A 22,410-nucleotide genomic window follows, 5' to 3' on the forward strand; every position below is an offset into this window, starting at 1 on the left:
CAATCTTGTATTCCTTGTTTGAGTTTGGGCACTCCCTTCCCTTTGAGCTGTGTCACTTCTCGAGCATGTTGATCTGCCAGGTGCAGAAGCCTAATGGTATTTAGACACAAGCTCTGTGACGTTGCTGTGATACTGATGCTAACCATTGACATCAGTGCTGTCTGCATTGAATGTTCCTGCCCGCCTTTGTTTTCTGGTTCTGATTGTTTGTGTTGGCGGAGGGAAGGAAGGGCTCTTGATTACTCTGATCTCTGAAATCTCTGCTCTCCTCCAATCCTGGCCCCTTGCACATTCCCAATTTTAATCGCTCCACCATTGGCGGCCCTGCCTTCAACTGTTTAGGCCCTGAGTTCTGGAATTCCCTCCCAAAACCTCTGATTCCCTACCTCACTCATTTAACAGGTGCCCCTAGCAGCTGGCTAGAATAGGAATTGTGCCCCCTCCACCCACCTATGTAAATGAGAGAGCCTAATGCCTGACTAAATCCCCTCATGGAAATTGGCCAATGAAGAATGGCCCAGGCTCATTACTAGTTATAAACATGGGTCTGCATCATAACAGACATTGAAATATGGGAACAAAGCGCGGCCATGTTCCCAAACATACTCTGCAATGGAAATGTACAGTCTGCTGCTTGGCAATGACTGATAAGGCTTTAACTCCTTTTGTTTGCAGAGAATGGGTTCCTGTGTATAAATGACAATCAGCAAAGGACTCTTCTTGTCTAATGGTGCCTGGTGACCCTTACTTGAATGTTCAAAGCGCACGGTTATCAGGCCAGCATAGGGTCAGGGTTGGGTTTGACTCTCCCTGATGATAACTGTTGATAATCTCACAATGAATGGATCCTTGGGTGAGGTTCTGAGCACCCATCTTTATCTCAATGGAAAACAAATATAAAAATACCTGGAGAAACTCAGCAGGTCTGGCAGCATCTGCGGAGAGGAACACAGTTAACATTGAGTCCATATGACTCTTCAACAGAACTAAGTAAAAATAGAAGAGCGGTGAAATATAAGCTGGTTTAAGGTGGGGGGGGTGGTGGGGCGGTGGTCGTGCTGGGACAAGTAGAGCTGGATAGAGGGCCAGTGATAGGTGGAGATAACCAAAAGATGTCACAGACAAAAGGACAAAGAGGTGTTGAAGGTGATGATATTATTTAAGGAACGTACTAATTAAGGGTAGAGAGCAGGACAAGCAAGGTACAGATAGCCCTAGTGGGGTTGGGGTGAAAGAATCAAAATAGGCTAAAAGGCAGAGATAAAACAATGGATGGAAATACTGTTCAGTCTCCTCTGTTCTGATGATGCCACTTTCAAAAACAGTTCCTCTGACATGTCTTCCTTCTTCTTTAACCGAGGTTTTCCACCCATGGCGGTTGACAGGGTCCTCAACCGTGTCTGGCCCATCTCCCACGCATCCACCCTCACACCTTCCTCTCCCTCCCAGAAACATGATAGGGTCACCCTTGCCCTCACTTATCACCCCACCAGCCTCTGCATTCAATTACCTGGGAGCTTGGGAAGCCTATAGTTCCCTGTTGCTTTCTCCATGGCAATGCCTTAGCCAATCAGAGTCGACTTGCCAACTAATCAGTGCCCTTTTCTCCTGTAGTATAAATTGTTGTGATTGTTTGGCGTTCTCACATTTGTCTTGATAAGTACAAGGTGAAAAGCTTTGGCAACATGTCTCTCTTTTCAGTAATATTCAAATCGGAACAAAGGAACAGGAAGAGGTAATTTAACCCCTAGAGTCTGTATCACTATTCAGTTAGCCTGTGGCTGATCTGCATCCTAACTCCATCTACCCACCTTAGTCAATATATTTTTTCACACCATTATCAAGTGAAAATGTATCAATCTCAGATTTTAAAATGATTCATTAATCTAACATCCACAGCTTTTTGAAAGGGAGAGTTCTGCAATTCTACCTTTGTGTTCCCTAACGTCTCTGTTGAATTGACTGCCTCTGATTTTAAAGTTCTGTCTCTGGTCCTAGCCTTTCCCTTTGGATTACGTTATCTCTATCATAATCTAATCTTGGAGTCATGGAGTCCGGTGATATTCCAGCCTCTATCAAGATCAAGATGGGTGCTCAGAATCTCATCCAAGGATCCATTCATTGCGTGAGATTATCAACAGGTATCATTGGGGAGAGTTGAATCCAACTCCAACCCTGACCTATGCTGGCCTGATAACCGTGCACTTTGAACACTCCAAGTGTCACTGGGCACCAATTGACAGGAGGAGCCCTTTGCTGATCGACTTCCTTTCCATAATCCAAAAGCTAAAACAATTTGCATTTCTAGAGCACTTTTCATGACTTCAAGATACAGTAAAGTACTTTACAGGCGATTAAGTATTTTCCTGAGGCGTAGTCGATTAGAAAATGCAGCAGCCAATTTGTGCACAGCAAGATCCCCCAACAGCAATGTGATAATGGCTAGCTAATCTATTCTTTGTGTTGTTGGTTGAGGGATAACTATTTGCCAGTACCCTGGAGGTTCCTCAGGTCTCCTACAAGGTGATGGGATGGGATCTTTTATGTCTCCCTGAGGGGGTTTAACATCTCATCCTAAAGACTCTGATGGTGCAGCACTCACAGAATCACACAGTGCAGAAAAGGCCCTTCGGCCCTTCGAGTCTGCACTGACACCTGACCTACCTACCTAATCCCATTTACCAGTACTTGGCCCATTGCCTTGAATGTGCCAAGTGCTCATCCAGGTACTTTTTAAAGGATAAACCCACCTCCACCACCCTCCCAGGCAGCGCATTCCAGACCATCACCACCCTCTGGGTAAAAAAGCTTTCCTCACATCCCCCCAAACCTCCTGCCCCTCAATTTGAATTTATGTCCCCTTGTGACTGACTCTTCAACTAAGGGGAACAGCTGCTCCCTATCCACCCTGTCCATGCCCCTCATAATCTTGTACACCTCAATCAGGTCACCCCTTAGTCTTCTCTGCTCCAACGAAAACAACCCAAGTCTATACAACCTCTCTCCATAACTTAAATGTTTCATTCCAGGCAACATCCTGGTGAATCTCCTCTGCACCCCCTCCAGTGCAATCACATCCTTCCTATAATGTGGCGACCAGAACTGCACACAGCACTCCAGCTGTGGCCTCACCAAGGTTCTATACAACACCAACATGACCTCTCCACTTTTGTAATCTATGCCTCGATTGATAAAGACATGTCCATATGCATTTTTCGCCACCCCACTAACATGCCCCTCTGCTTTCAGCACTCCCTCAGTACTGCACTGGGAGTGCAGGTCTCAGTTTTGTAGTCAAGTCTCTGGACTAGGATTTGACTCAGAGACCTGAGAGCCACCCATTGAGACGAGGCTGATGACTAGAGATCAAGGTTCTATCTCCGGCTGAGATTCCTGAACTGAGTTCAGGGTAGGTATTAGAGCCTCAGCTCCTCTCAGTCTCCAGGAATGGCTCCAGGAAAGGGTTAACACAATTCTGCGAACAAAACTCCACTTACATTCTTTTTCTCTCTCTGAACAAACATTCCCTGATCACTAGGAAGTTATGGTATGGACTAGTCAATGGGGGGGGGGGGGTGGTGGGGGGAGAACTCTGATGTTATATTTGGCCTTGGAAGGCAAAGCGTTCACTTAGAGAATGTGGGGATGGGGGTGTTAGCTGTCGAACACCCAGGGAGCCTCTCCTCTCCCTGCAGTCACACAAAATCAATCCTCCCCCAGCTGAAATCTATATCCATACCCCAGGGCGAATCCAGCCTGTGACATGAGAGCGGCATCAGCTTTCTGCCTGCTTTCCGACCCTGTCTGTTAAAAGGCAACCTCTAGTACAGTGCAGCGCAGGCAGTGAGTGTTCAAAGAGGCAAATTCTCTCCAGAAACACAGCGCGGGGTATGTCCATTCAGCCTCTCGATCAGAGGGGGTAATCGGATGGAGGGTGGGGAGTTACTCAAATGAGCAGCAAAATTCGTCCATGAGCGGTTGAGGGCCACGCTTGTGAACGGAGGGGGGGGGGGGGGGGGAGGAATTCTCTGACGTTCGAGTTTGTGCAAAGGACAGAAAACCGCCAGGCTCCAGGCAGAGCAACTGAACTTGTAAAAGCTGCCGAGAGCCGGGCAAGTTGGTGACTGCATTTTCTAGTAAAGGAGCTGATTGTATGAGACAAGGTTTCAGGTGAGAGCCTGGGAGGGAGCAAGTATCATCATCGATTGCACAAGTCTATCAGTCACAGGAGAGGATTGGCGACCAGAGTCTTATTGCCTGGAGGGGGGTTTAAAAAAAAAACCCAACTCCCTGGATAAACGTTCAACCCGGAAATGTGGACGGGGCTTGTTAACTGAGCTCAGAGCAAGAAGCGGCCGCATCACCCGGACAAAGCGGCCCCTGGGGAGGGAAGATCAGGAAACTGGAGAAACTTTTCGCAGATTGTCCCCGGTTTCCCTCGCTCGGTGTTTTTGGGTCTGATACCTATTGAAAATACTGAACATTGCTGCCGGTTTCTAGGCGAAGCTCAGGTGTGGGGTCTCTCTCTCTCTCTCCCCACCGCCCCCCCCCCCCCCATCCCTTCTCCCCCCAAATCTTGGAGGAATGGGCAATTGTGCAATGATTTCCGCGTGGGTGGTTTGCAGTTAGGTTTGATCTGTGGATAATTAAAAAAAAACACACACACACACAACAAAACATCACCTGGACAATCGGCTTCTCGCTCAGTGTTCCTGCTGGGAAGCAGCCAATTTAATCGGCGGCTGTAAATAAAACCAAACTCCAGACCATCTTTGGCTGGTGATTCTGTGGCGGGGGTTACCTCTCCCCGCCTCCCAGTGAAGAGTCCCAACTCGGGGAGGAAGATGTTGAATTTCGTCCAGTGCCGCCTCTGAGGACAGCAATTGTGGGAAAGGAGTTTGGCAGAGAATGGAGTCCCTGGGTTTGGAACAGAGGGAGAGGCTGAGGCGCCTGCATTTCAATCACTTCCCCAGCCGCAGACATTCGTGGATTTGGTGAGTAACTGGAGAGGCGAGACAGTGAGAAACGTGGAGTGGAGAGATTCCGATTGCTCTTAATAGATTAAACCTGTTCACAGCCACAGTTAAACTGCGAGTCAGTAGCTGGAAATAAAGACAAAACACTCCTCAGTTTCACAGCCAATGATTTTTCAAGCGTAGTCACTGTTTTAATGTCAATTCTCAAACAGCAAAATAAAATAATACTGCGGATGCTGGAAATCCGAAATAAAAACACAAAGTGCTGGAAAAGCTCAGTAGGTCTGGCGGCATCTGTGGAGAGAGGAAAACAGGGCTTTGAAGCAGGAAGAGTCATACGGACTCCAAACGTTAACTCTGCTTCTCTCTCTACAGTTGCTGTCAGACCTGCTGAGATTTTTCCAGCATTTTCTGCTTTTGCTTCACAAACGGCAATTTGATAATGGCCAGTTGAATCTAATTTTTGTGATGTTGATTGAGGGTAAATGTAGAGCAGGTCCCCAGCTCCTCTTCAAGGATCCAGAGGATCTTTTGCATCCACCTGAGAAGGTAGGTGGGCCCTCAAGTTTAACACCTCGCCTAAAGGACAGCGCCTCTGAGAGAACAGCACTGTTAGTGTCAGCCTTGACATCTGTGCTCAAGTCCTGGAGTGGGATTTGAACCCCCAAGCTACTGATTTGGGAGGCGAGAAAGCAACCTATTGCAACTAATAGGTTGTCAAGTCCCAATCTAGAAAAATGAGTGCAAAATCCCGGCTGACGCTCGCAGCACCAGTAATGAGAAAGTGCTGCACCATTGGCGGTTTCACCCTTGGACCAAGATCCTATCAGTCCCTTTGGGAGCAGTGAAGATCCCACAGCATTACTTTGAGGAAGAATGGAGGTATTGTGGCCAATCAACCAGCATCACTAAAACAGATGATCTGGTCTTTATCACGTTGCAGTTAGTGGGAGCTTGCTGTGCACAAATTGGCTGCTGTGTTTCCTACATTACAACAGTGACTTTTAAAGTGCTATATTAACTGTGAAATACTTTGGGACTACCCGAGGTGATGCGAGGTGCTATAGAAAAGCAAGTTTGACTTTTATTTCTTGATCATTGCAATTGTTCTATCACTTGGCCAGTGCTGCTGTTTAAAGGAATTACCTGGCACAGCACAGAGATGCACAGACCAAGCTGATCCTAGTTGACAGTTCACACCTCCTGAGTTTATAACCCAGATTTACATATCAGTGGAGTTAGTGAGTGAGAACTGCCCTGTTAGAAGTGCTGTCTTTCAGATGAGACGTTAAAGCAAGGCTCCTTTCGGGAAGGTGGATGTAAAACAAAAGCTCCCCCTACACTATCCAGAAAAGAGGAGGAAGAGTTCCCCCACTGTCTAGGTTCAGATTTCTCCACATCTCATACCAGTCAACTGACAACTGTTTAGGGATTTGCCTGTACTCTGTTTGCCTACCTCAGATCAGCCATTGCACTGTTAACTACGTGATTCTGTACGGAGATATCTCTGGGAGATGGGGCTGTGGATGATGTTCATTGTATTGAGTACAGCCCAGGGAAGGAGACTGGTTCTATGCTCTTTACTTGAAACAAACTTAGCACCCCTTATCCTTCCAAAGATTGTCCTGCAATTCATCCATCCCCACTACAGCCTTCAACTAGTTCAGAAAGCTCCACCCGCCTCCTGTTTTCCTTCTTACTCGGGACCCATTTACCATCTTATCATAGAATCTTGCAATTCTGAAGGAGGCTATTCAGTCCTTCGTGTCTGTGCTGGCACTTTGAAAAAAGCTATCTAATTAATCCCAACCTCCCTGCTCTTCACCCATAGCCCTGTAAATTTTTCCCTTTCAAGTATTTGTCCAATTCCCTTCTGAAAAAAATTGTTGAATTTGCTTCTCCCTAGGCTTCCTGGCAATGTATTCCAGGTCACCGGAACTTGCTGTATTTGAACTAAAAGTTTTCCTCATCTCCCCTCTGGTTCCTTCACCAATTATCTTCACTCTGTGTTCTCTGGTTACTGCATCTCCCACCAATGGAAGTAGTTTCTTTCCATCTATCAAAACTCTTCCTCATTTTTTCTCTCTGCTCCAAGGAGGACAATCCCAGCTTCTACATCTTCTGGGTTAGGATCTTGAAGGGTAGATTTGATGAACCACACTCCACTTCCCACTTTGAAGCACATATCGGGAAACTGTGTGGCTCAAATTTGTTGTGGAGTCTTGGACTGTCTGTCTGACTGAATATTCCAATGCTCCCGTGGCTGGACTCTGCAAACTTGAGCTCATCCAAAACTGCTGCCTGTATCCTAACTTGCACCAAGTCCCATTCACCCAATTCACCCATCGCCCCCTATGCTCGCTGACCTACACTAGCTTCCAGTCAGGCAACAACTCAACTTCAAAATTCTCATCCTTGTTTTCAAATCCCTCCCATGGCCTCACCTCAGTACTCTCACTCTGTAACTCCTCCAGCCTCACAACCCTCTGAGATACCTTCGTTTCTCCAATTCTGACATCTTGCACATCCCTAATTTCATCACCCTATCATTGGCAGCCGTGTTTTCAGCTGCCTGGGCCCTAAGCTCTGGAAAAAACCTCTTTTTCCTCCTGTAAGCTGCTCTCTAAAACCTACCTCTTTCCTTGTACTAATATTGCCTTGTATGGTTGATGTCAAATTTTGTTTGATAACTGTACTGGGAAGCGCCTTGGGATGCTTCACGATATTAAAAAGATGTTATATTAATGCAGGTGGTGGTTGTTGTCTGTTTGTCTAAATGGTGAGCACTAAGTGCTGCCTCAGGCTGGTAGATGTATCGATTCTGGGACCAGTTGATGATGCTATGATGGAGTTGGTTTGCGGGTAAGGGGTATGAGCTTATGTAAACATGCACCCATAACCATTGACTTGGCTTATCTGTGGAATGGGAAGTATAAGGAATAGATCATTGCAGAACCCCATGGTGGGGGGGCTGGGGGCATCTCATGTCCTCCTGCCTTTCGGACACACAGGTTGGCTCAGTGGGCACCGTTCTTGACTCGGAGTTAGAATGCCGTGGGTTCAAGTCCCACTCCAGAGCTGCAACCCCAACATCTGAGCTGACACTCCCAGTACTGTGGGAGTGTGGCACTGTCAGTGATACTGTCTTTTGGATGTGACATTAAACTGTGGACCCTTCTGCTCACTCGCTCTCTCTCTCTCTCAGTTAGAAGAGCATGCAGAGCTCCTCCTGGTGCCCTGGACAACATTTAACCCTCAATCATTATCATTGAAACAAATTATCTGGCCAATATCATTCTGCTGTTTGTGGGATCTTGTTGTGTGCTACATTGCAACAGCGACTGCACTTTGAAAAGTACTTCCTTGGTTGTAAAGCACTTTGAGAATGCCCTGAGAATATGAAAGGTGCTATATAAATACAAGCCTCTTACTGTCTTTAGTAAACTTGAACAGTATTAGTGTTTAACAGAAGGGTGGAAAGTAATAGGAATTGGGTGAAAGCCTTGGCCTCTGGACTGATGGGGTAATAGTTCTTGTCTGTGCTGTGTGAAATCAGAATTATCCCACTAAGTGTGTGTCAGCTCACAGTATACAAGCTGCTGCTTATTTTGCACATGCCAATGGCCTGGCTCTGCACGTCCTCCCCACCCCAATTACTCCTCGGTGACTCCTCCGGGAGAATGGATGATGCATGAGGACAGGATGGAGCTCGGCTGTGATGTCCTCAGCAATCAGGTAGCCAGTCAAGGCATTGGGGTGGTGTTTGGCGCCAGTATTTCCGCTTTAAGCTCGCTCTTGCAGGGTTGGGGGATGAGGTAGAGCCACTTTAAAATGGAACTAATTGTATTTGTCTCCAGCTCGCCCAGTGGAACTGACTCCAGATGTGGCTGTCACTGATTTGAGCATAAAGAAATCAGTATGTTCTCTCTCTCTGCCTCGGAGGTCAAATCCCCTCCGATAATCGATCATTCCCTTTATCTACAGCATTCGTAACAAATGCACTGAAGCAGATTTCTGACCTTCTCCCATCAGCTACAATGTTCAGGCTGTGGGTATGTTCCCCCTCCCCTGTCAGAAACATACACTCTCGATGACGCATTTTTGTCATTACTTTCCAATGGTGCAATGTCTCCCATGATGCATTGTGCCTCTTTTCCCTGCTCATGTTCAACAGCTTGCATTTATATAGCACCTTTAACCTCCTGAGACTGGTGCTAGGGACATAATCAGACTCAAATTGGCACCAAGCCACATACACGGAGATAGTGGGATAGGTGAGCAAATACTTAGTGGAAAGGGATTGGTCTTAACGTGGAAAAGTGGGGGAGAGAGGCCGAGAGGATTAAGGAGATAAGTCCGGCAAATGTTGCTTCAACAACTGAAGGCACGGCCATCAGTGGTGAGGCAGAGAGAATGGGACAAGAGGTCAGAATTGGAGGAAGGCTGAGATTTCTGAGGGCTCCAGGGCTGGATGAGGTGACAGAGATAGCAAGGTCATGGAGAGGTTTGAACATGAAGGTAGGAATTCAAAATGGGGCTGTCGGCAAACCTGGAGCCAGTGTGGGCCAGCGAGTACGGGGTGATGGGTGAACGGGGTGATGGGTGAACGGGGCTTGGTGCAAGTTAGGATGTGGGCAGCAGAGTTATGGATGAGCTTAAGCTTATTGAGGGTGGGAGGCCGGTCAGGTGCGGCCAGTTGGCAACAGTTGAGTCTGGAGGCAATGGATGAGAGCTTTCACAGCAAATGATCTGAGGCAGAGACAGATGACGTTAGTGAAAATGGATAGTCACAACTGCCAGAGAGAACATCGGGGCAGAAGCCAATCTCAGCAATGCCGAGGTTATGAGCAACTTGGTCCATTCAGTAGATTCATTTTAACATCAGTATTTATTTGTTCAGATCTCAATATGCATTTTCACAGTGAGTTCGGGATCGGTGCGAAACAGCTGTGCCTCGGCACTGGCACTAAACCTGCAGAGAGCAAATTAGGTATTAAGACTCCGACTTGCACCCGAGGCAGTTTGGAGTGAACATTGCTGTTCCGACAATCCTGTTTCCCTTCGCTCTGGTATCGGATCGAGTGCTAATCCTGATTCACATCAACTTCTTTATGCAGAGAGTGGTGAACCCACTGCCACCAGGAGAGGTTGAGGTGAAATGATTTACTGTATGGGGAAACTAGATATACACAAGGGAGAAAGGAATAGAAGGATCTGTTGGCCTTGGGCAGCTTCACCAGAACATTACCAGGGTTCCAAGTGTTAGATTGAGGAGCAATGACATGAAGGTTAAAGGGGGAGGGGATTTGATTTAGGTTTTTTAGGGTTTTGAAAGGAATCCTTAGGGTAAATGGATGGAATTTTTCCACTGGTGAGAGACTCTAGGACATAATCTGAAAACCAGAGCCAGCCATCAAGAGGAAAGGTGGTAATGAGAAATATGCTGTCATTAATTGATGTAGCAGCTCAAGCTTTTTAATCATTTTAAAACAGACATTGATAGATTTTGCTGAAAAAGGTTTAAAAGGGTATGGAGCCAAGGGGATGGAGTTAAGATGTAGATCAGCCGTGATTGCTTTGAAGGTCGGAACAAGCCGGTGTTCCTATCACTTTCTTTGGTGGACAAGCCACCTACAACACAGCCCAACATTAGAGCTACCCTTGAGCCCAGCTCTGTGTCAACAGTTGGAGCTCAGTGCACTGGCCCCAGCATGCTGTGAGTGGGACAAGACAGTTGGAGAAGGAATGGTATCGGAGGAGGTGCTGCAGCCCTGAGTGCCAAAGCTTTTTCTCTTTTTCAATGAATGGAAAATTGTTAATATCTTTTTAAATGACAATCATGTACAAAACATTCTAACAGTTTTGCAGCCAGTGACCTCAATGCTGACAGTGTGCCCTCTCGGGTCAGTTCACTCCTCACGAGAGCATTTAAAACTTTTAGGAAACGCTCTTACCGGAGGAGAGTTGATTTTTCTGCTCACTCAAGCCAAGATATGCCATGCTGGGGAATGGAGCAGTTACTGAGCTTTGGGAGGCTGTTATATTGGGCAAGGTTTTAATGACATGAGACACTGTCACTATTAATGGGACTGCATTCAAGAAGCTTGACTCTCAGGAGCAGCGTGTTTGGGAAAGGTGGAGCATTTAGAGCTGGAGGGATTTGTGTGACCGGGGCGGGGTGGGGTGGGGGATTGGTACAAATTAGCACTAAATTAACTACCTTTCTTTGGAAGGTCACAGAATGACCAACCTGAGGAATAACCCCATGCAGTAGGGGAGCTTTTATGCTTCTTTATCAGTGTCAAAAGGTTATTTCTGCCACTCTAGTTGTGAGGATTTGCAGCACAGAAGCAGGCTGTTGGATCCCACAGGTGTTTGCCCGTGTATTTATGATCTTTGCGAGCCTAACCTCTACCACATCTCAGCGAACTGTATCAACAGAACATTGCAATAGGAGGAAGCCATTCTGGCCTGAGAGCTGCTGACCTGTGTCATTAAGGGATTTGCATTTCTTCTATAACAACTTTCAGAACGTTCGATCATTCCCAAAGCACTTTACAGCCGATCGTGTGTCCTTCTGTAATGCAGGAAATGCAGCAGCCAATTCCTGCACAGCAAGATCCCACAAAAGTGCAATATAATAATGACCAGATCACCTGTCACGATGATGCTGGCTGAGGGATAAATATTGATCAGGATATTGAGGGGAACCTCCCACTCTTATTCCAGTAATGGCGGTGGGATCTTTTACATCCACCTGAGAGAGTTCAAGTCCAGAAGAGCACAACTCTCTAGTATAGCACAGAAACAGGAGACCATTCAGTTCCTAGAATTGTCCTAACAATCTTTATCTTAATGCCCTCTATCCACCTTTAGTTCTGTCATCCCCTTACTTAACAAAAATCTATCAATGTCGATTTTAAAATTTTCAATTGACCCCACGTTCCCACCACCACCCCCCTCCCCCCTCTCCCCGCCCTGAAAGAGAGAGCATTCCAGATTCCCACTCCCCTTTGTATGGAAAAGTGCTTCCTGGCATCACCCCTGAATGGGCCCAGATCCGATTTTAAGGTTATACCCCTTTATTCTGGACCCCCCCCAACCCCAACCAGAGGAAATAGGGTGGATCACCCTTTAATCGTCTAAATCCAAGGAATATGAGCCTAATTTAGGCAGTTTATTCTCGCAGTTTAAGTCTTCAGTCCCAGAACTGTTCTGATGTTTCATTCCACTTTGGCAAACACTTTAAGGTTCCCACTCACCCACTCACTCACTCACCCACTCACTCACCCACTCACTCACCCACTCACTCACCCACTCACTCACCCACCCACTCACTCACCCACTCACTCACCCACTCACTCACTCACTCACTCACTCACTCACCCACCCACTCACCCACCCACTCACCCACCCACTCACCCACCCACTCACCCACCCACTCACCCACCCACTCACCCACCCACTCACCCACCCACTCACCCACCCACTCACCCACCCACTCACCCACCCACTCACCCACCCACTCACCCACCCACTCACCCACCCACTCACCCACCCACTCACCCACCCACTCACCCACCCACTCACCCACCCACTCACCCACCCACTCACCCACCCACTCACCCACCCACTCACCCACCCACCCACTCACCCACCCACTCACCCACCCACTCACCCACCCACTCACCCACCCACTCACCCACCCACTCACTCACTCACTCACTCACTCACGCTTTAAGGTGTATTTGTGTAGATGGCTCTAAGTTTCTCCTGGCCTCCTGTAGCCTGACCATCGGGCTTCCCAATGGGAGCCGCCCTATCTGAGGCGTATGATGAGCTGTTTGCGGCTCACCCACCAGGCTGATTTAACTCCTCCTGCTGCAATGGTGTGGATGGGCTGGGCTGGTCAGCCAAAATCCAAGATTCTGGAGCTTTATTATGCAAGGTTCATCCCAGTTATGGAGGAGACCTTCACCCCTCAGCACCCCTCCCCCCACTCCCGTCATCCTCACCCGCTATCCCCCCACCCCCACCACAACCTCCCCAGACCCATCTTGTTGAACCTCTTTGGAGGAACTTCGTAGAGGGTCTGTCCAGACAGTGGCTGCTGGAAACTAATGGCCTGGGCTTGAACTGAGCATTTCCTGATCCTGACTGATCTCTGCTCCCTGCAGACTTGCTCCTGGAGCACGTCACAAAGGGCCTTGGATCTTCAGTCTTTAAATAAGACAAGAAGAGGCCAGCTTGGCTGTCGGTACATAAATAGAAGTCTTACTTCTACCCACACTGGAACGGTTTGTATTACTTATTGAGTAAACAAGTTAGGACCTTTCTCAGAGTCCTGTGAATCCAGTCAGTTCGAAACACAGTCTCATGAGACACGACATTCTAAAAGTAAAACTTGCTCTGCTTTCTAAAAAAAAAATTGGGAATTTGCTGAGAGAAAGTTATCTCTAACGATGTTTTTTTTAATTAATTCACGGGATGTGGGCATCGCTGGCTGGACCAGCATTCGTTGCCCATCCCTAGTTGCCCTTGAGAAGGTGGAGGTGAGCTGCCTTCTTGAACCACTGCAGTCCATGTGGTGCAGGTACATCCACAGTGCTGTTAGGGAGGGAGTTCCAGGATTTTGACCCAGCGACAGTGAAGGAACGGCGATATATTTCCTAGGAGTCATATCTAGCATAAAGGAAGATGGTTGTGGTTGTTGGAGGTCAGTCATCTCAGCTCCAGGACATCACTGCAGGAGTTCCTCAGGGTAGTGTCCTTGGCCCAACCATCTTCACCTGCTTCATCAATGACCTTCCTTCCATCATAAGGTCAGAAGTGAGGATATTCTCTGATGATTGCAAATGTTCAACACCATTCACAACTCCTCAGATAGTGAAGCAGTCCACTATCCCGAGGAACTCCTGCAGTGATGTCCTGGAACTAGGATGACTGACCTCCAACAACCACAACCATCTTCCTTTGTGCTAGATATGACTCCTAGGAAATATATCATCGTTCCTTCACTGTCGCTGGGTCAAAATCCTAGAACTCCCTTCCTAACAGCACTGTGGGGTACCTACACCACATGGACTGCTGCGGTTCAAGTAGGCAACTCACCACCACCTTCTCAAGGGCAACTAGGGAAGGGCAATAAATGCTGGTCTAGCCAGCAAAGCTCACATCCAGTGAACGAATAAAAAAGTCAGGATGGTGAGTGGCTTGGAGGGGAACTTCCAGGTGGTGGTGTTCCCATGTATCTGCTGCCCTTGTCCCTCTAGATGGTAGTGGTAGCAGGTTTGGAATGTGCTATCTAAGGAGCCTTGGTGAGTTTCTGCAGTGCATCTTGTAGATGGTACACACTGCTGCTACTGTGCATCAGTGGTGGAGAGAGTGAATGTTTGTGGGTGTGGTGCCAATCAAGTGGGCTGCTTTGCCCTGGACAGTGTCAAACTTGGTCTTGCTGGAGCTCGGGACCCAGGCCTCTCAGACTTGCACTGCTTTTCACTGCATGCAGTATACATACAATCATGCACAGCACAGAACTCTGTATGTTCGGTCATAATGATGTCATTAAAAGAATGACTCTCATTTCTGTGGTGCCTTTCACATCCTCAGAATGTCCCAAAGTGCTTTCCAGTCAATGAAGTAATTTTTGAAGTGTAATCACTGTTGTAATGTAGGAAATGCAGCAGCCAATTTGTGAACAGCAAGAACCCACAAACAGCAGTGTGATGATGACTGGATAATCAGTTTTTTTTTTTAACAATGTTGATTGAAGGACAAATATTAGTTAGGACACCAGGGATAATTCAAAAAATGCTGGAAAAACTCAGCAGGTCTGGCAGCACCTGTGGAGAGAGAAACAGAGTTAACGTTTCGAGTCCGTATGACTCTTCTTCAGAGCTCTGAAGACTCAACGTTAATTCTGTTTCTCTCTCCACAGAGGCTGCCAGACCTGCTGAGTTTTTCTAGCATTTTCTGTTTTTATTTCAGATTTCCAGCATCTGCAGTATTTTGCTTTTATCACCAGGGAGAACACCCCTGCCCTTCTCGCATGAGTGTCATGGGATCTTTTACAGCCATCTGATAGGGCAGATGGGGTCTCGGTTTAACATCTCATCTAAAAGCACCACCCGTGGGGCTGCCAACTGTGATTAAATGTATTCCTGGAGGTTTCATAACATGACTTGTCCCCACATTCCAGCCATTAGTCGGCCAACACATCCATCCTCATGACGTACTGCCTTCCTACACCAACTGGAAAGCAAAAAGACTCATTACCCAATTGGGCGATGCTTGACTGTCAGGCAAATGGTCTTTTTTTTCCCCCCCCCATTTTCAATATTTTTATATCTGGTAAAGAGATCTTCAAAGAAAATGACAAAAAAAATCAATCTTTTTAAATGTCCCCATGATTTTTTTTTCCAGGGTTGTACACAGCAGTGCCCTGGAGGTTGATCTTCAAGTCCTGGAGAGTTGGGAACCCTAACCACCAACAGTGCAGCATGCCCAACTATCAGCCTGGAAGGTGTGCTCAAGTCTCTGGAGCGGGGCATGAGCCCACAACTTTGAGTCAAAGTTGAGCATGTTCCCCACTGAGCCACAACTGACACTTACTATATGCTGTGGTTTTGCTGTGCAGTGGTGTTGGGGGTGCTGCATTGTTGGAGGTACAGTGCTTCAGGTGGGATGTGTAAGTGAAGCCCTGGCCATTTTGCTCCAGTGGATGCTGTCTGGCTCACGGCGTTAGTGTGAGACACGCAGGGGAGTTTCCCTCAGTGTCGTGGCCAACATTTCTCCTTCAGCCCACGTCCGATTACCTTTCACGCTGCTCTTTGTGGAATCTTGCTGTGCACAGATTGTTGCTCAGCTTGCTGGCTTAAAAATAACCGGTTCAAGAAGGCAGCTCGCCATCACCTTCTCGAGGGCAATGAATGCTGGCCTAGCCAGTGATCCCCACATCCCGTGAACAAATGAAAAAAACATTTGTAGCATACATAGTCACCTTACAGCACAGGAGGGGAGGCCATTCAGCCCATTTGCTAGAGCTGTTCGATTAGTCTCGTGCTCTTGTTCTTTCCCCCGGCCCTGCAATTTTTCCCTTTTCAAGTATTTATCCAATTCTCTAAAAGTTACTATTGAATCTGCTTCCATTGGCCTTTCAAATAACAAATCATTGTGTTTGAAAAAAGCAGTTCTGCTCATCTCCCCCTCTGGTTCTTTTGCCAGTTATCATAAATCTGTGTCCCTCTGGTCACTGACCCTCCTATCAATGGAAACAGTTTCTCTTTATTGACTCTACCAAAGCTCCTCATAATTTTAAATGCCTCAATTAAATCTCCTCTTAACCTTCCCTGGTCTGATTGTTTTCACACCCCATTGGCTGTAAAGCACTTTGGGACTGCCTGAGAACATAATTGGTGTGTTTAGAAATGCAGAAACAGACTTTAAAGCTTTGACAGTACTTTCAGCCCCTCCCATGATGCTTCCATCCCACCCCCGGCTCAGATACAGTGTGTAGCTGTGAGGTGAGATGTCACGTTGAACAAAGTGTGATTACAGGTATAGGAGGAATGCCTGTTTCGCACAGTAAAGTTTCATCACTGTTCCTCGCAGCTTTAAACAATGTGCAAGTATTTTTTGACTCGGTGCTCCTTGCCTTGATGTTGAATTTTGTTTTGGTAATGGCTCCTGTGAATCACCTGGGGATATTTCACCATGTTAGGGGTGCTATGTAAATGCAAGTTGTTTTTGCTTCTGCATTTAAGTTTTCAGAAATCGCAATATATTTGATCTAAAAATCTGATTTTAAAGATAGAAGGAGACACTGATAAATGAGGTAAAGGGGAGGGGAGAAGGGAGGAGGTCAGTGAGCAGCATTAATGCTAGCATAGATCTGTTGGGCTCACTGACCTCTCACTGTGCTGTAAATTCTGTGTAAAATGATTCAACAGTAAAATCAGCTTCTTTAAGTTTGATGACAGGAGTTCCTTCAAGTGTGACCATAATTTGAAAGGGCTTCATGGGCTGTAAAGCACTTTGGGATGCCCAGAGGACATGAAAGGTGCTACAGAAATGCAACTTAGCACCTTACCTTGCATATGAAACAGTGGAGCTGAGGATTGTGTGGCACATGATTCTCTGCTGCCACCCTGTGTTGGTTGATTGCATTGCTTCCTCTCCATCGACAGATTCTCCCTGAAAGCCTTAATTTAAGCTACTTTGTGTGCAGTGAATCACATTGAACCACAGGGATTTTTAGCTTAGTGCAGACATCTTGAAGTACAGCAAGATCCCTCAAATAGCAATTTGACAGGGCTTCGGGTGACGTTGATTGAGGAAGGAATTCTTCATATTCTGGACAGGAGGAGGCCGTTCAGCCCCTTGAGCATGTTCCCGCCATTCATGGCTGATCTGTATTTTAACTCTGTCTACCCACCCAATTCCTAATCCTCTTATCCAACAAAAATCTATAAACCTACATTTTGAAACTTCCAATTGACCCCACCCCCCCCCAACCCCCGGGCATCCACAATCTTTTTTGGGGAGGGAGCTCCAGATTTCCACTCCCCTTTGTGTGAGGAAGCGCTTCCTCACATCACTCCTGAACCCTCTAATTTTAAAGTTGTACTCCACCCCGCCCCCACCTAAGAGGAACCTATTTTTCTATATCAACTCTCTAAATCTAAATTACTTCGCCAGCAGCCCAGCCCCCCAAGCCCCTTATCTAAACTCAAAGACGTACAAACCACTAACTAGGGTGTGCAACCTGTCCACATCATTTCAAACTCTTTTAGCTGTGGTATGATTCTGGTGTATCAGTGCCACTCCCACCCCGGGTGTAAAGGTATCTGGGGAGAACTCCCCTGCTCGCCTTCAAAATCATGTCAAAGGATCTTTAACAAACATCTGAGCAGACAGGAGGAACCTTGGCTCAAACTCTCACAACCTGGACCCTGCTCAGAGTGTGAATGAGCTCCAACACCTGGAACTCCTCCTAATTCCATACCCAGGTGCAAATACTGGAGTGTTACTAATCCAACTAGTCACTGCTGACAGAGAATCGCATGGGAAGAGAGTCATAATATATTTCACAGCCCTGTTGATATCCAGATCTCTTACGCAGCCTGGGAAAGAGGGAAAGGGATGCTCCCTGTTATCTGAGGGGCTGAGTTCTTGAAAAGCAGCATTTTAAAGGAAATGAATGAGAAAGGGACTTCATAGAGATGCGGGAGGCAGTGAGTTGAGTAGAAAAGGTTAATCCCGTGTGGCCATGACTAAGGGGCAAGCTGGGGACGTGGGTATTAACCAGAGCTCAGAGTCTGAAGGTTGTCAGTTCTAGTCCCGCTCAGGCCTTGAGCCCATAATCCAGGTTACACTCCCAGTGCAGGACAGAGGGAGTGCTGCACTGTCAGAGGGACCATTTGTCAGCTAAGAGGCTATAAAACAAGGTCCCATCTGCTCCCTCAGGTGAATGTATAAGATGCCGTGGCACTATATTGAAGATGATCAGGGGAGCTGTTCCCCCATTGCCCTGGCCAATATTTATCCCTCATCCAACATCGCAAAAATACATTATCTGGCCATTGTTGCATTGCTGTTTGTTGGATCTTGCTGTGCATAAAATTGGCTGCTGCATTGCCTACATTGCAACCGTGGCTGAACCTCAAAAAGTACTCCCATCGGCTGCGAGCTGCTTTGAGACGTCCTGAGGGGGTGAAAGGGGTTACATAATGGAAGCTCTTTGTTTGGCGAGAGTTGGCAGAGACAGCCCTGGTCCTTCACTAATGTTACGCCTCTCACCAGCACCTGTGGGGGAGGCCACGGCAGCCCTGCCTCCCTTTGAATAAAATAATCTGAAAAAAGCGCGGAACGTTAGCCTTTATACAGAGAACATAAAAGGGGAAGAAATCCAACCCCAGGAGAGAACAAGGAAATAAATTTGGAAAGAAAATGAAGCAAAACAGAAGCAACAAAACCATCTTTGTTTCCAAGGTAACCAATTAAACATGGCAGCCTGCAGCCGTTGCCTAGGAGATGTACTGTACTGTCTGCACTATTTGAACCAATCATTTTACGGTTCTGCAAAGTTGTTGAAATGCAATGAAAGAATGAGCACGTGCCAGAGTTTGACTTTGAATGTGAGAGGTTGAGCAGAAGCAACACATGCCTTGTGGAATGACATCACGGGGTCAGGGTCAAAGGGCAGGAATGGGAAGAGTTCAAGTCCCAGAGGGACCTTGGCCTGGATCTCAGCCAATCGCATGTGTCGCAGAATTCATGTGGTCCCTGGCGATGAAATCTGAATGTGGGAAATCATGAGTGGGTCTGGAGGAGGCAGTGACTGGCAGCTGTTTCTGTGTGGTCTTCAGCAGGAAGCTTCTGTTAGTCCTCAGGTAGTGATGGGCGGATGTGTGTTTCTCTCGGATCTGCCATTTCCCCCTTCTCTCCATTCGCCTTCTGCACTTCCCTCTTTGGCTAGAACATCAGCTTCACAATCCCCGCAGAGTCTCCAAAGAAATGGAACGTGGCTCCCTGCTCCATCCAACAACAACAACAACTTGTATTTATAGGGTGCCTTAGCACCTCAGGACACCTCAACTCTTTACAGCCTAGGCGGTGGGTTTTCTTCACTATTGGAAGCAAGGTGGTTAATTTAAACACAGCAAGACCCCCACAAACAGGAATAATAACCGGGTAATCAGGGTGCACTCCCTGCTGTTTTTCAAATAGTGCTGTGGGATCTTTTGCATCCACCTGAGAGGGCAGAAGGGGCCTCGATTTGACACCTCACCTGAAAGACAGGCAGTGCAGCGCTCCCTCAGTACTGCATCAAGTGTGCCAGCCTGGATTATGCTCATGAGTGTCTGGATTGGGGATGAGGGTGGATCTTCTAACACCAATAATGCTTCAAACAGAGACTTCATCTGCCGTTGGGTGGAAAAAAAAATCCCAAAGCCACTATTTGGAAGAAGAGCAGGGGAGTTCTCCCCAGTGTCCTGGGGCCAACGTTTATCCCTCAACAAATATCATTAAAACTGATTACCTGGCCACTATCATGTTTGTGGAATCTTCTGCTCACACATTCTTTGCCCCCTTTCCTATGTCACAACAGTGACTACGCTTCAAAAGGGACCTCGCTGGCTGTAAATTGCTTTGATATGTTCTGGAGTGGTGAAAGGCACTACAGAAATGCAAGTTGTGCTTTTTTTTGTGAGTGTGAAGAATGGACAATGTGTGAGGGGTCAGGAATCAATGCTTGTGGATCTCATCTCTTGATAAAGTCACTGGGATGTGGGTTGTGGGAGGGGGGGCGTGGTTGGGGGCTGTCGGGGGTGTGCGGGCTGAGAAGGTCCCTGTGGTTCAGTGTGAAGGCAGCCAGCACAGTAAACAGCAGCGCTAGTTAATGAGGTCAGACCCTTCCACAGTAAACGATTTACTTTAAGTGGAACTGTAGACAGAGAAGGAATGTCTTTGTATGGGAGTCTGGCCCTCCAGTTCTCTGGAAAATTCTCAAGTGCTGAAGCCACACTTTGGGAAAATAAATAAGTGTCAAAATGAGGAAGACATTGCACAGTTTCAGCTTTGGAGAGACACCAAGTTAGCTTCATCCTGGTGAACAGATTGGAGATGCAAGCAGGCAACTGATTGGCTGATTTTTTTCATTCTTTCATGGGGTGTGGGCGTCACTGGCAAGGCCAGCATTTGTTGCCCATCCCTAATTGCCCCTTGAACTCAGCGGCTTGCTAGGCCATTTCAGAGGGCGGTTAAGAGTCAACATTGCTGTAGCCCAGACTTAAAGACGGTAGATTTCTTCCCTAAAGGGCATTAAAGAACCAGATGGGTTTTTATGACAATGGATGAAAGTTTCATAGTCTCCATTACTGAGATCAGCTTTATATTCCAGATTTATTAACTAACTTTAAATTCCACCAGCTGCCGTGGTGGGATTTGAACCTATGTCCCCCCCAGAGCATTAACCTGGGCCTCTGGATTACAAGTCCAGTGAATTTCCCCACGACGCCACCATCTCCCCGATTAACAGAATTTTCAATCTGGGGTGGGGGTGGGGGTGGGGGTGGGGGAACCCAGTTTCAGGTAGGGGGTCTCACCATACCTGCTGACCCTTGCTCTGTCCTTCCCTTGCCCAATTCTGCCAAGGCACCCAGGTGGCAAAGTTGGTCACGGTGACCAGCACGTCTTTGCAACACGTCCGGCCTGATTTTATCCCAGACTAATCCAGTTATTCTAATCCATTTATCTGACCCCCCCACCAGCTCATTGTGGAACCAGAAGGAGAATTCACCCCCGTTGCGGGGGGAGGGGGTGGTTGTGTGGGCTGGGCAGGGAGCAGGCACGAACCCGATCGTGGGTGGGCCAGCATGACACACATCCCGGGAAGTGCTGAGCGCACCCTGTGCAGACTTGGAGGGGGGAGGGGGTTCCGTGAGTCGGGTCCTGTGCTCTTTCGTGCATGCCTGCGAAAGGGGGCAGAAATCTCCCTGAGGCACAGAGCTGCCTCAGGGAGATTAGTTTAAGGTTTAAAAATTTAAAGAAAGGAAAGAAAATATTTTAAGACATGTCAAGGAACATTAATGAAATAATTTATTTAATTAATAAACCCTTCAGGAAACCTCATCTGGCCCATGGATGAGGTTCCATGAAAAATGCAAAGGCCACACACAAGGTTGACACTGAGTCACTTGAGATATTTGGCCAAAAGCTTGGTCAAAGGGCTCAGGTTTTAAGGAGATTCTTAAGGAAGACAGAAAGAAATAGAGAGGTTTAGGGAGGGAATTCCAGAGTTTAGGGCCCAGGCAGCTGAAGGCATAGCCGCCAATGGTGGGTTATAGAAGTGGGGAACGGACAAGAGGCTAAAATTGGACTAGCACAGAGATCTTGGAGGATTGGACAGCTGGAGAAGGTTTCCGAGATAGGGAATGGGGCGGTGGGGGGGAGACCAGGGCACAATTTGAACACACGGATAAACGTAGGATCAGGAGGAGGCCATTCAGCACCTTGAGCCAGACCCGCCGTTCAGTTAGATCATGGCTGATCAGTATCTTAACTCCATTCACCCACCTTAATACCCTTACCCAGCAAGAATCCAACTGTTTTGAAATTTTTGATTGACCCTGGCCTCAACAGCTTTTTGTGGGGAGAGAGTCCCCGTGTGTGAAGATGTGCTTCCTGACATCACCCCTGAATGACCTCAAACTCCATCACTATTAGACAAGCTTACAGTACTTAAATATTTTCATTCTTGCCATGCCAGAAATAAATTTCCTCTCGTTGAGTGCTTTGAATCTGCAGCCAGGAGTTTTGTTGTCCCATTAGTCACCAGTTTCTGCTCTTACACCAGGGCCTGTTTTGAAGAGGGAGTTTGCAATGAAGACAACTTTGATTAAACATTTGGTTATTTGGAGAGACTGGAGAAGTT

General features: G+C 47.2%; 1 protein-coding gene across 6 annotated transcripts in view; it reads left to right on the top strand.

The window, feature by feature from the left end:
- The window catches only part of LOC121287200 (cAMP-specific 3',5'-cyclic phosphodiesterase 4C-like), a 286,241-nt gene that overhangs the window by 191,585 nt on the left and 72,246 nt on the right, over positions 1-22,410 (top strand). Inside the window, exon 1 of one of the 6 annotated variants that reach the window (XM_041204857.1) lies at positions 4,598-4,994. The exons of the other annotated variants lie outside the window; for them this stretch is intronic. Coding sequence (XP_041060791.1) covers positions 4,909-4,994 — 86 coding nt within the window. The 5' untranslated portion in view covers positions 4,598-4,908. Of the gene's footprint in view, positions 1-4,597; positions 4,995-22,410 lie in introns of those variants that run through there. 6 annotated transcript variants of the gene reach the window in all.

This window comes from Carcharodon carcharias, chromosome 14 (genome assembly GCF_017639515.1).
Source record: "Carcharodon carcharias isolate sCarCar2 chromosome 14, sCarCar2.pri, whole genome shotgun sequence".
Taxonomy (NCBI): Eukaryota; Metazoa; Chordata; class Chondrichthyes; order Lamniformes; family Lamnidae; genus Carcharodon; species Carcharodon carcharias.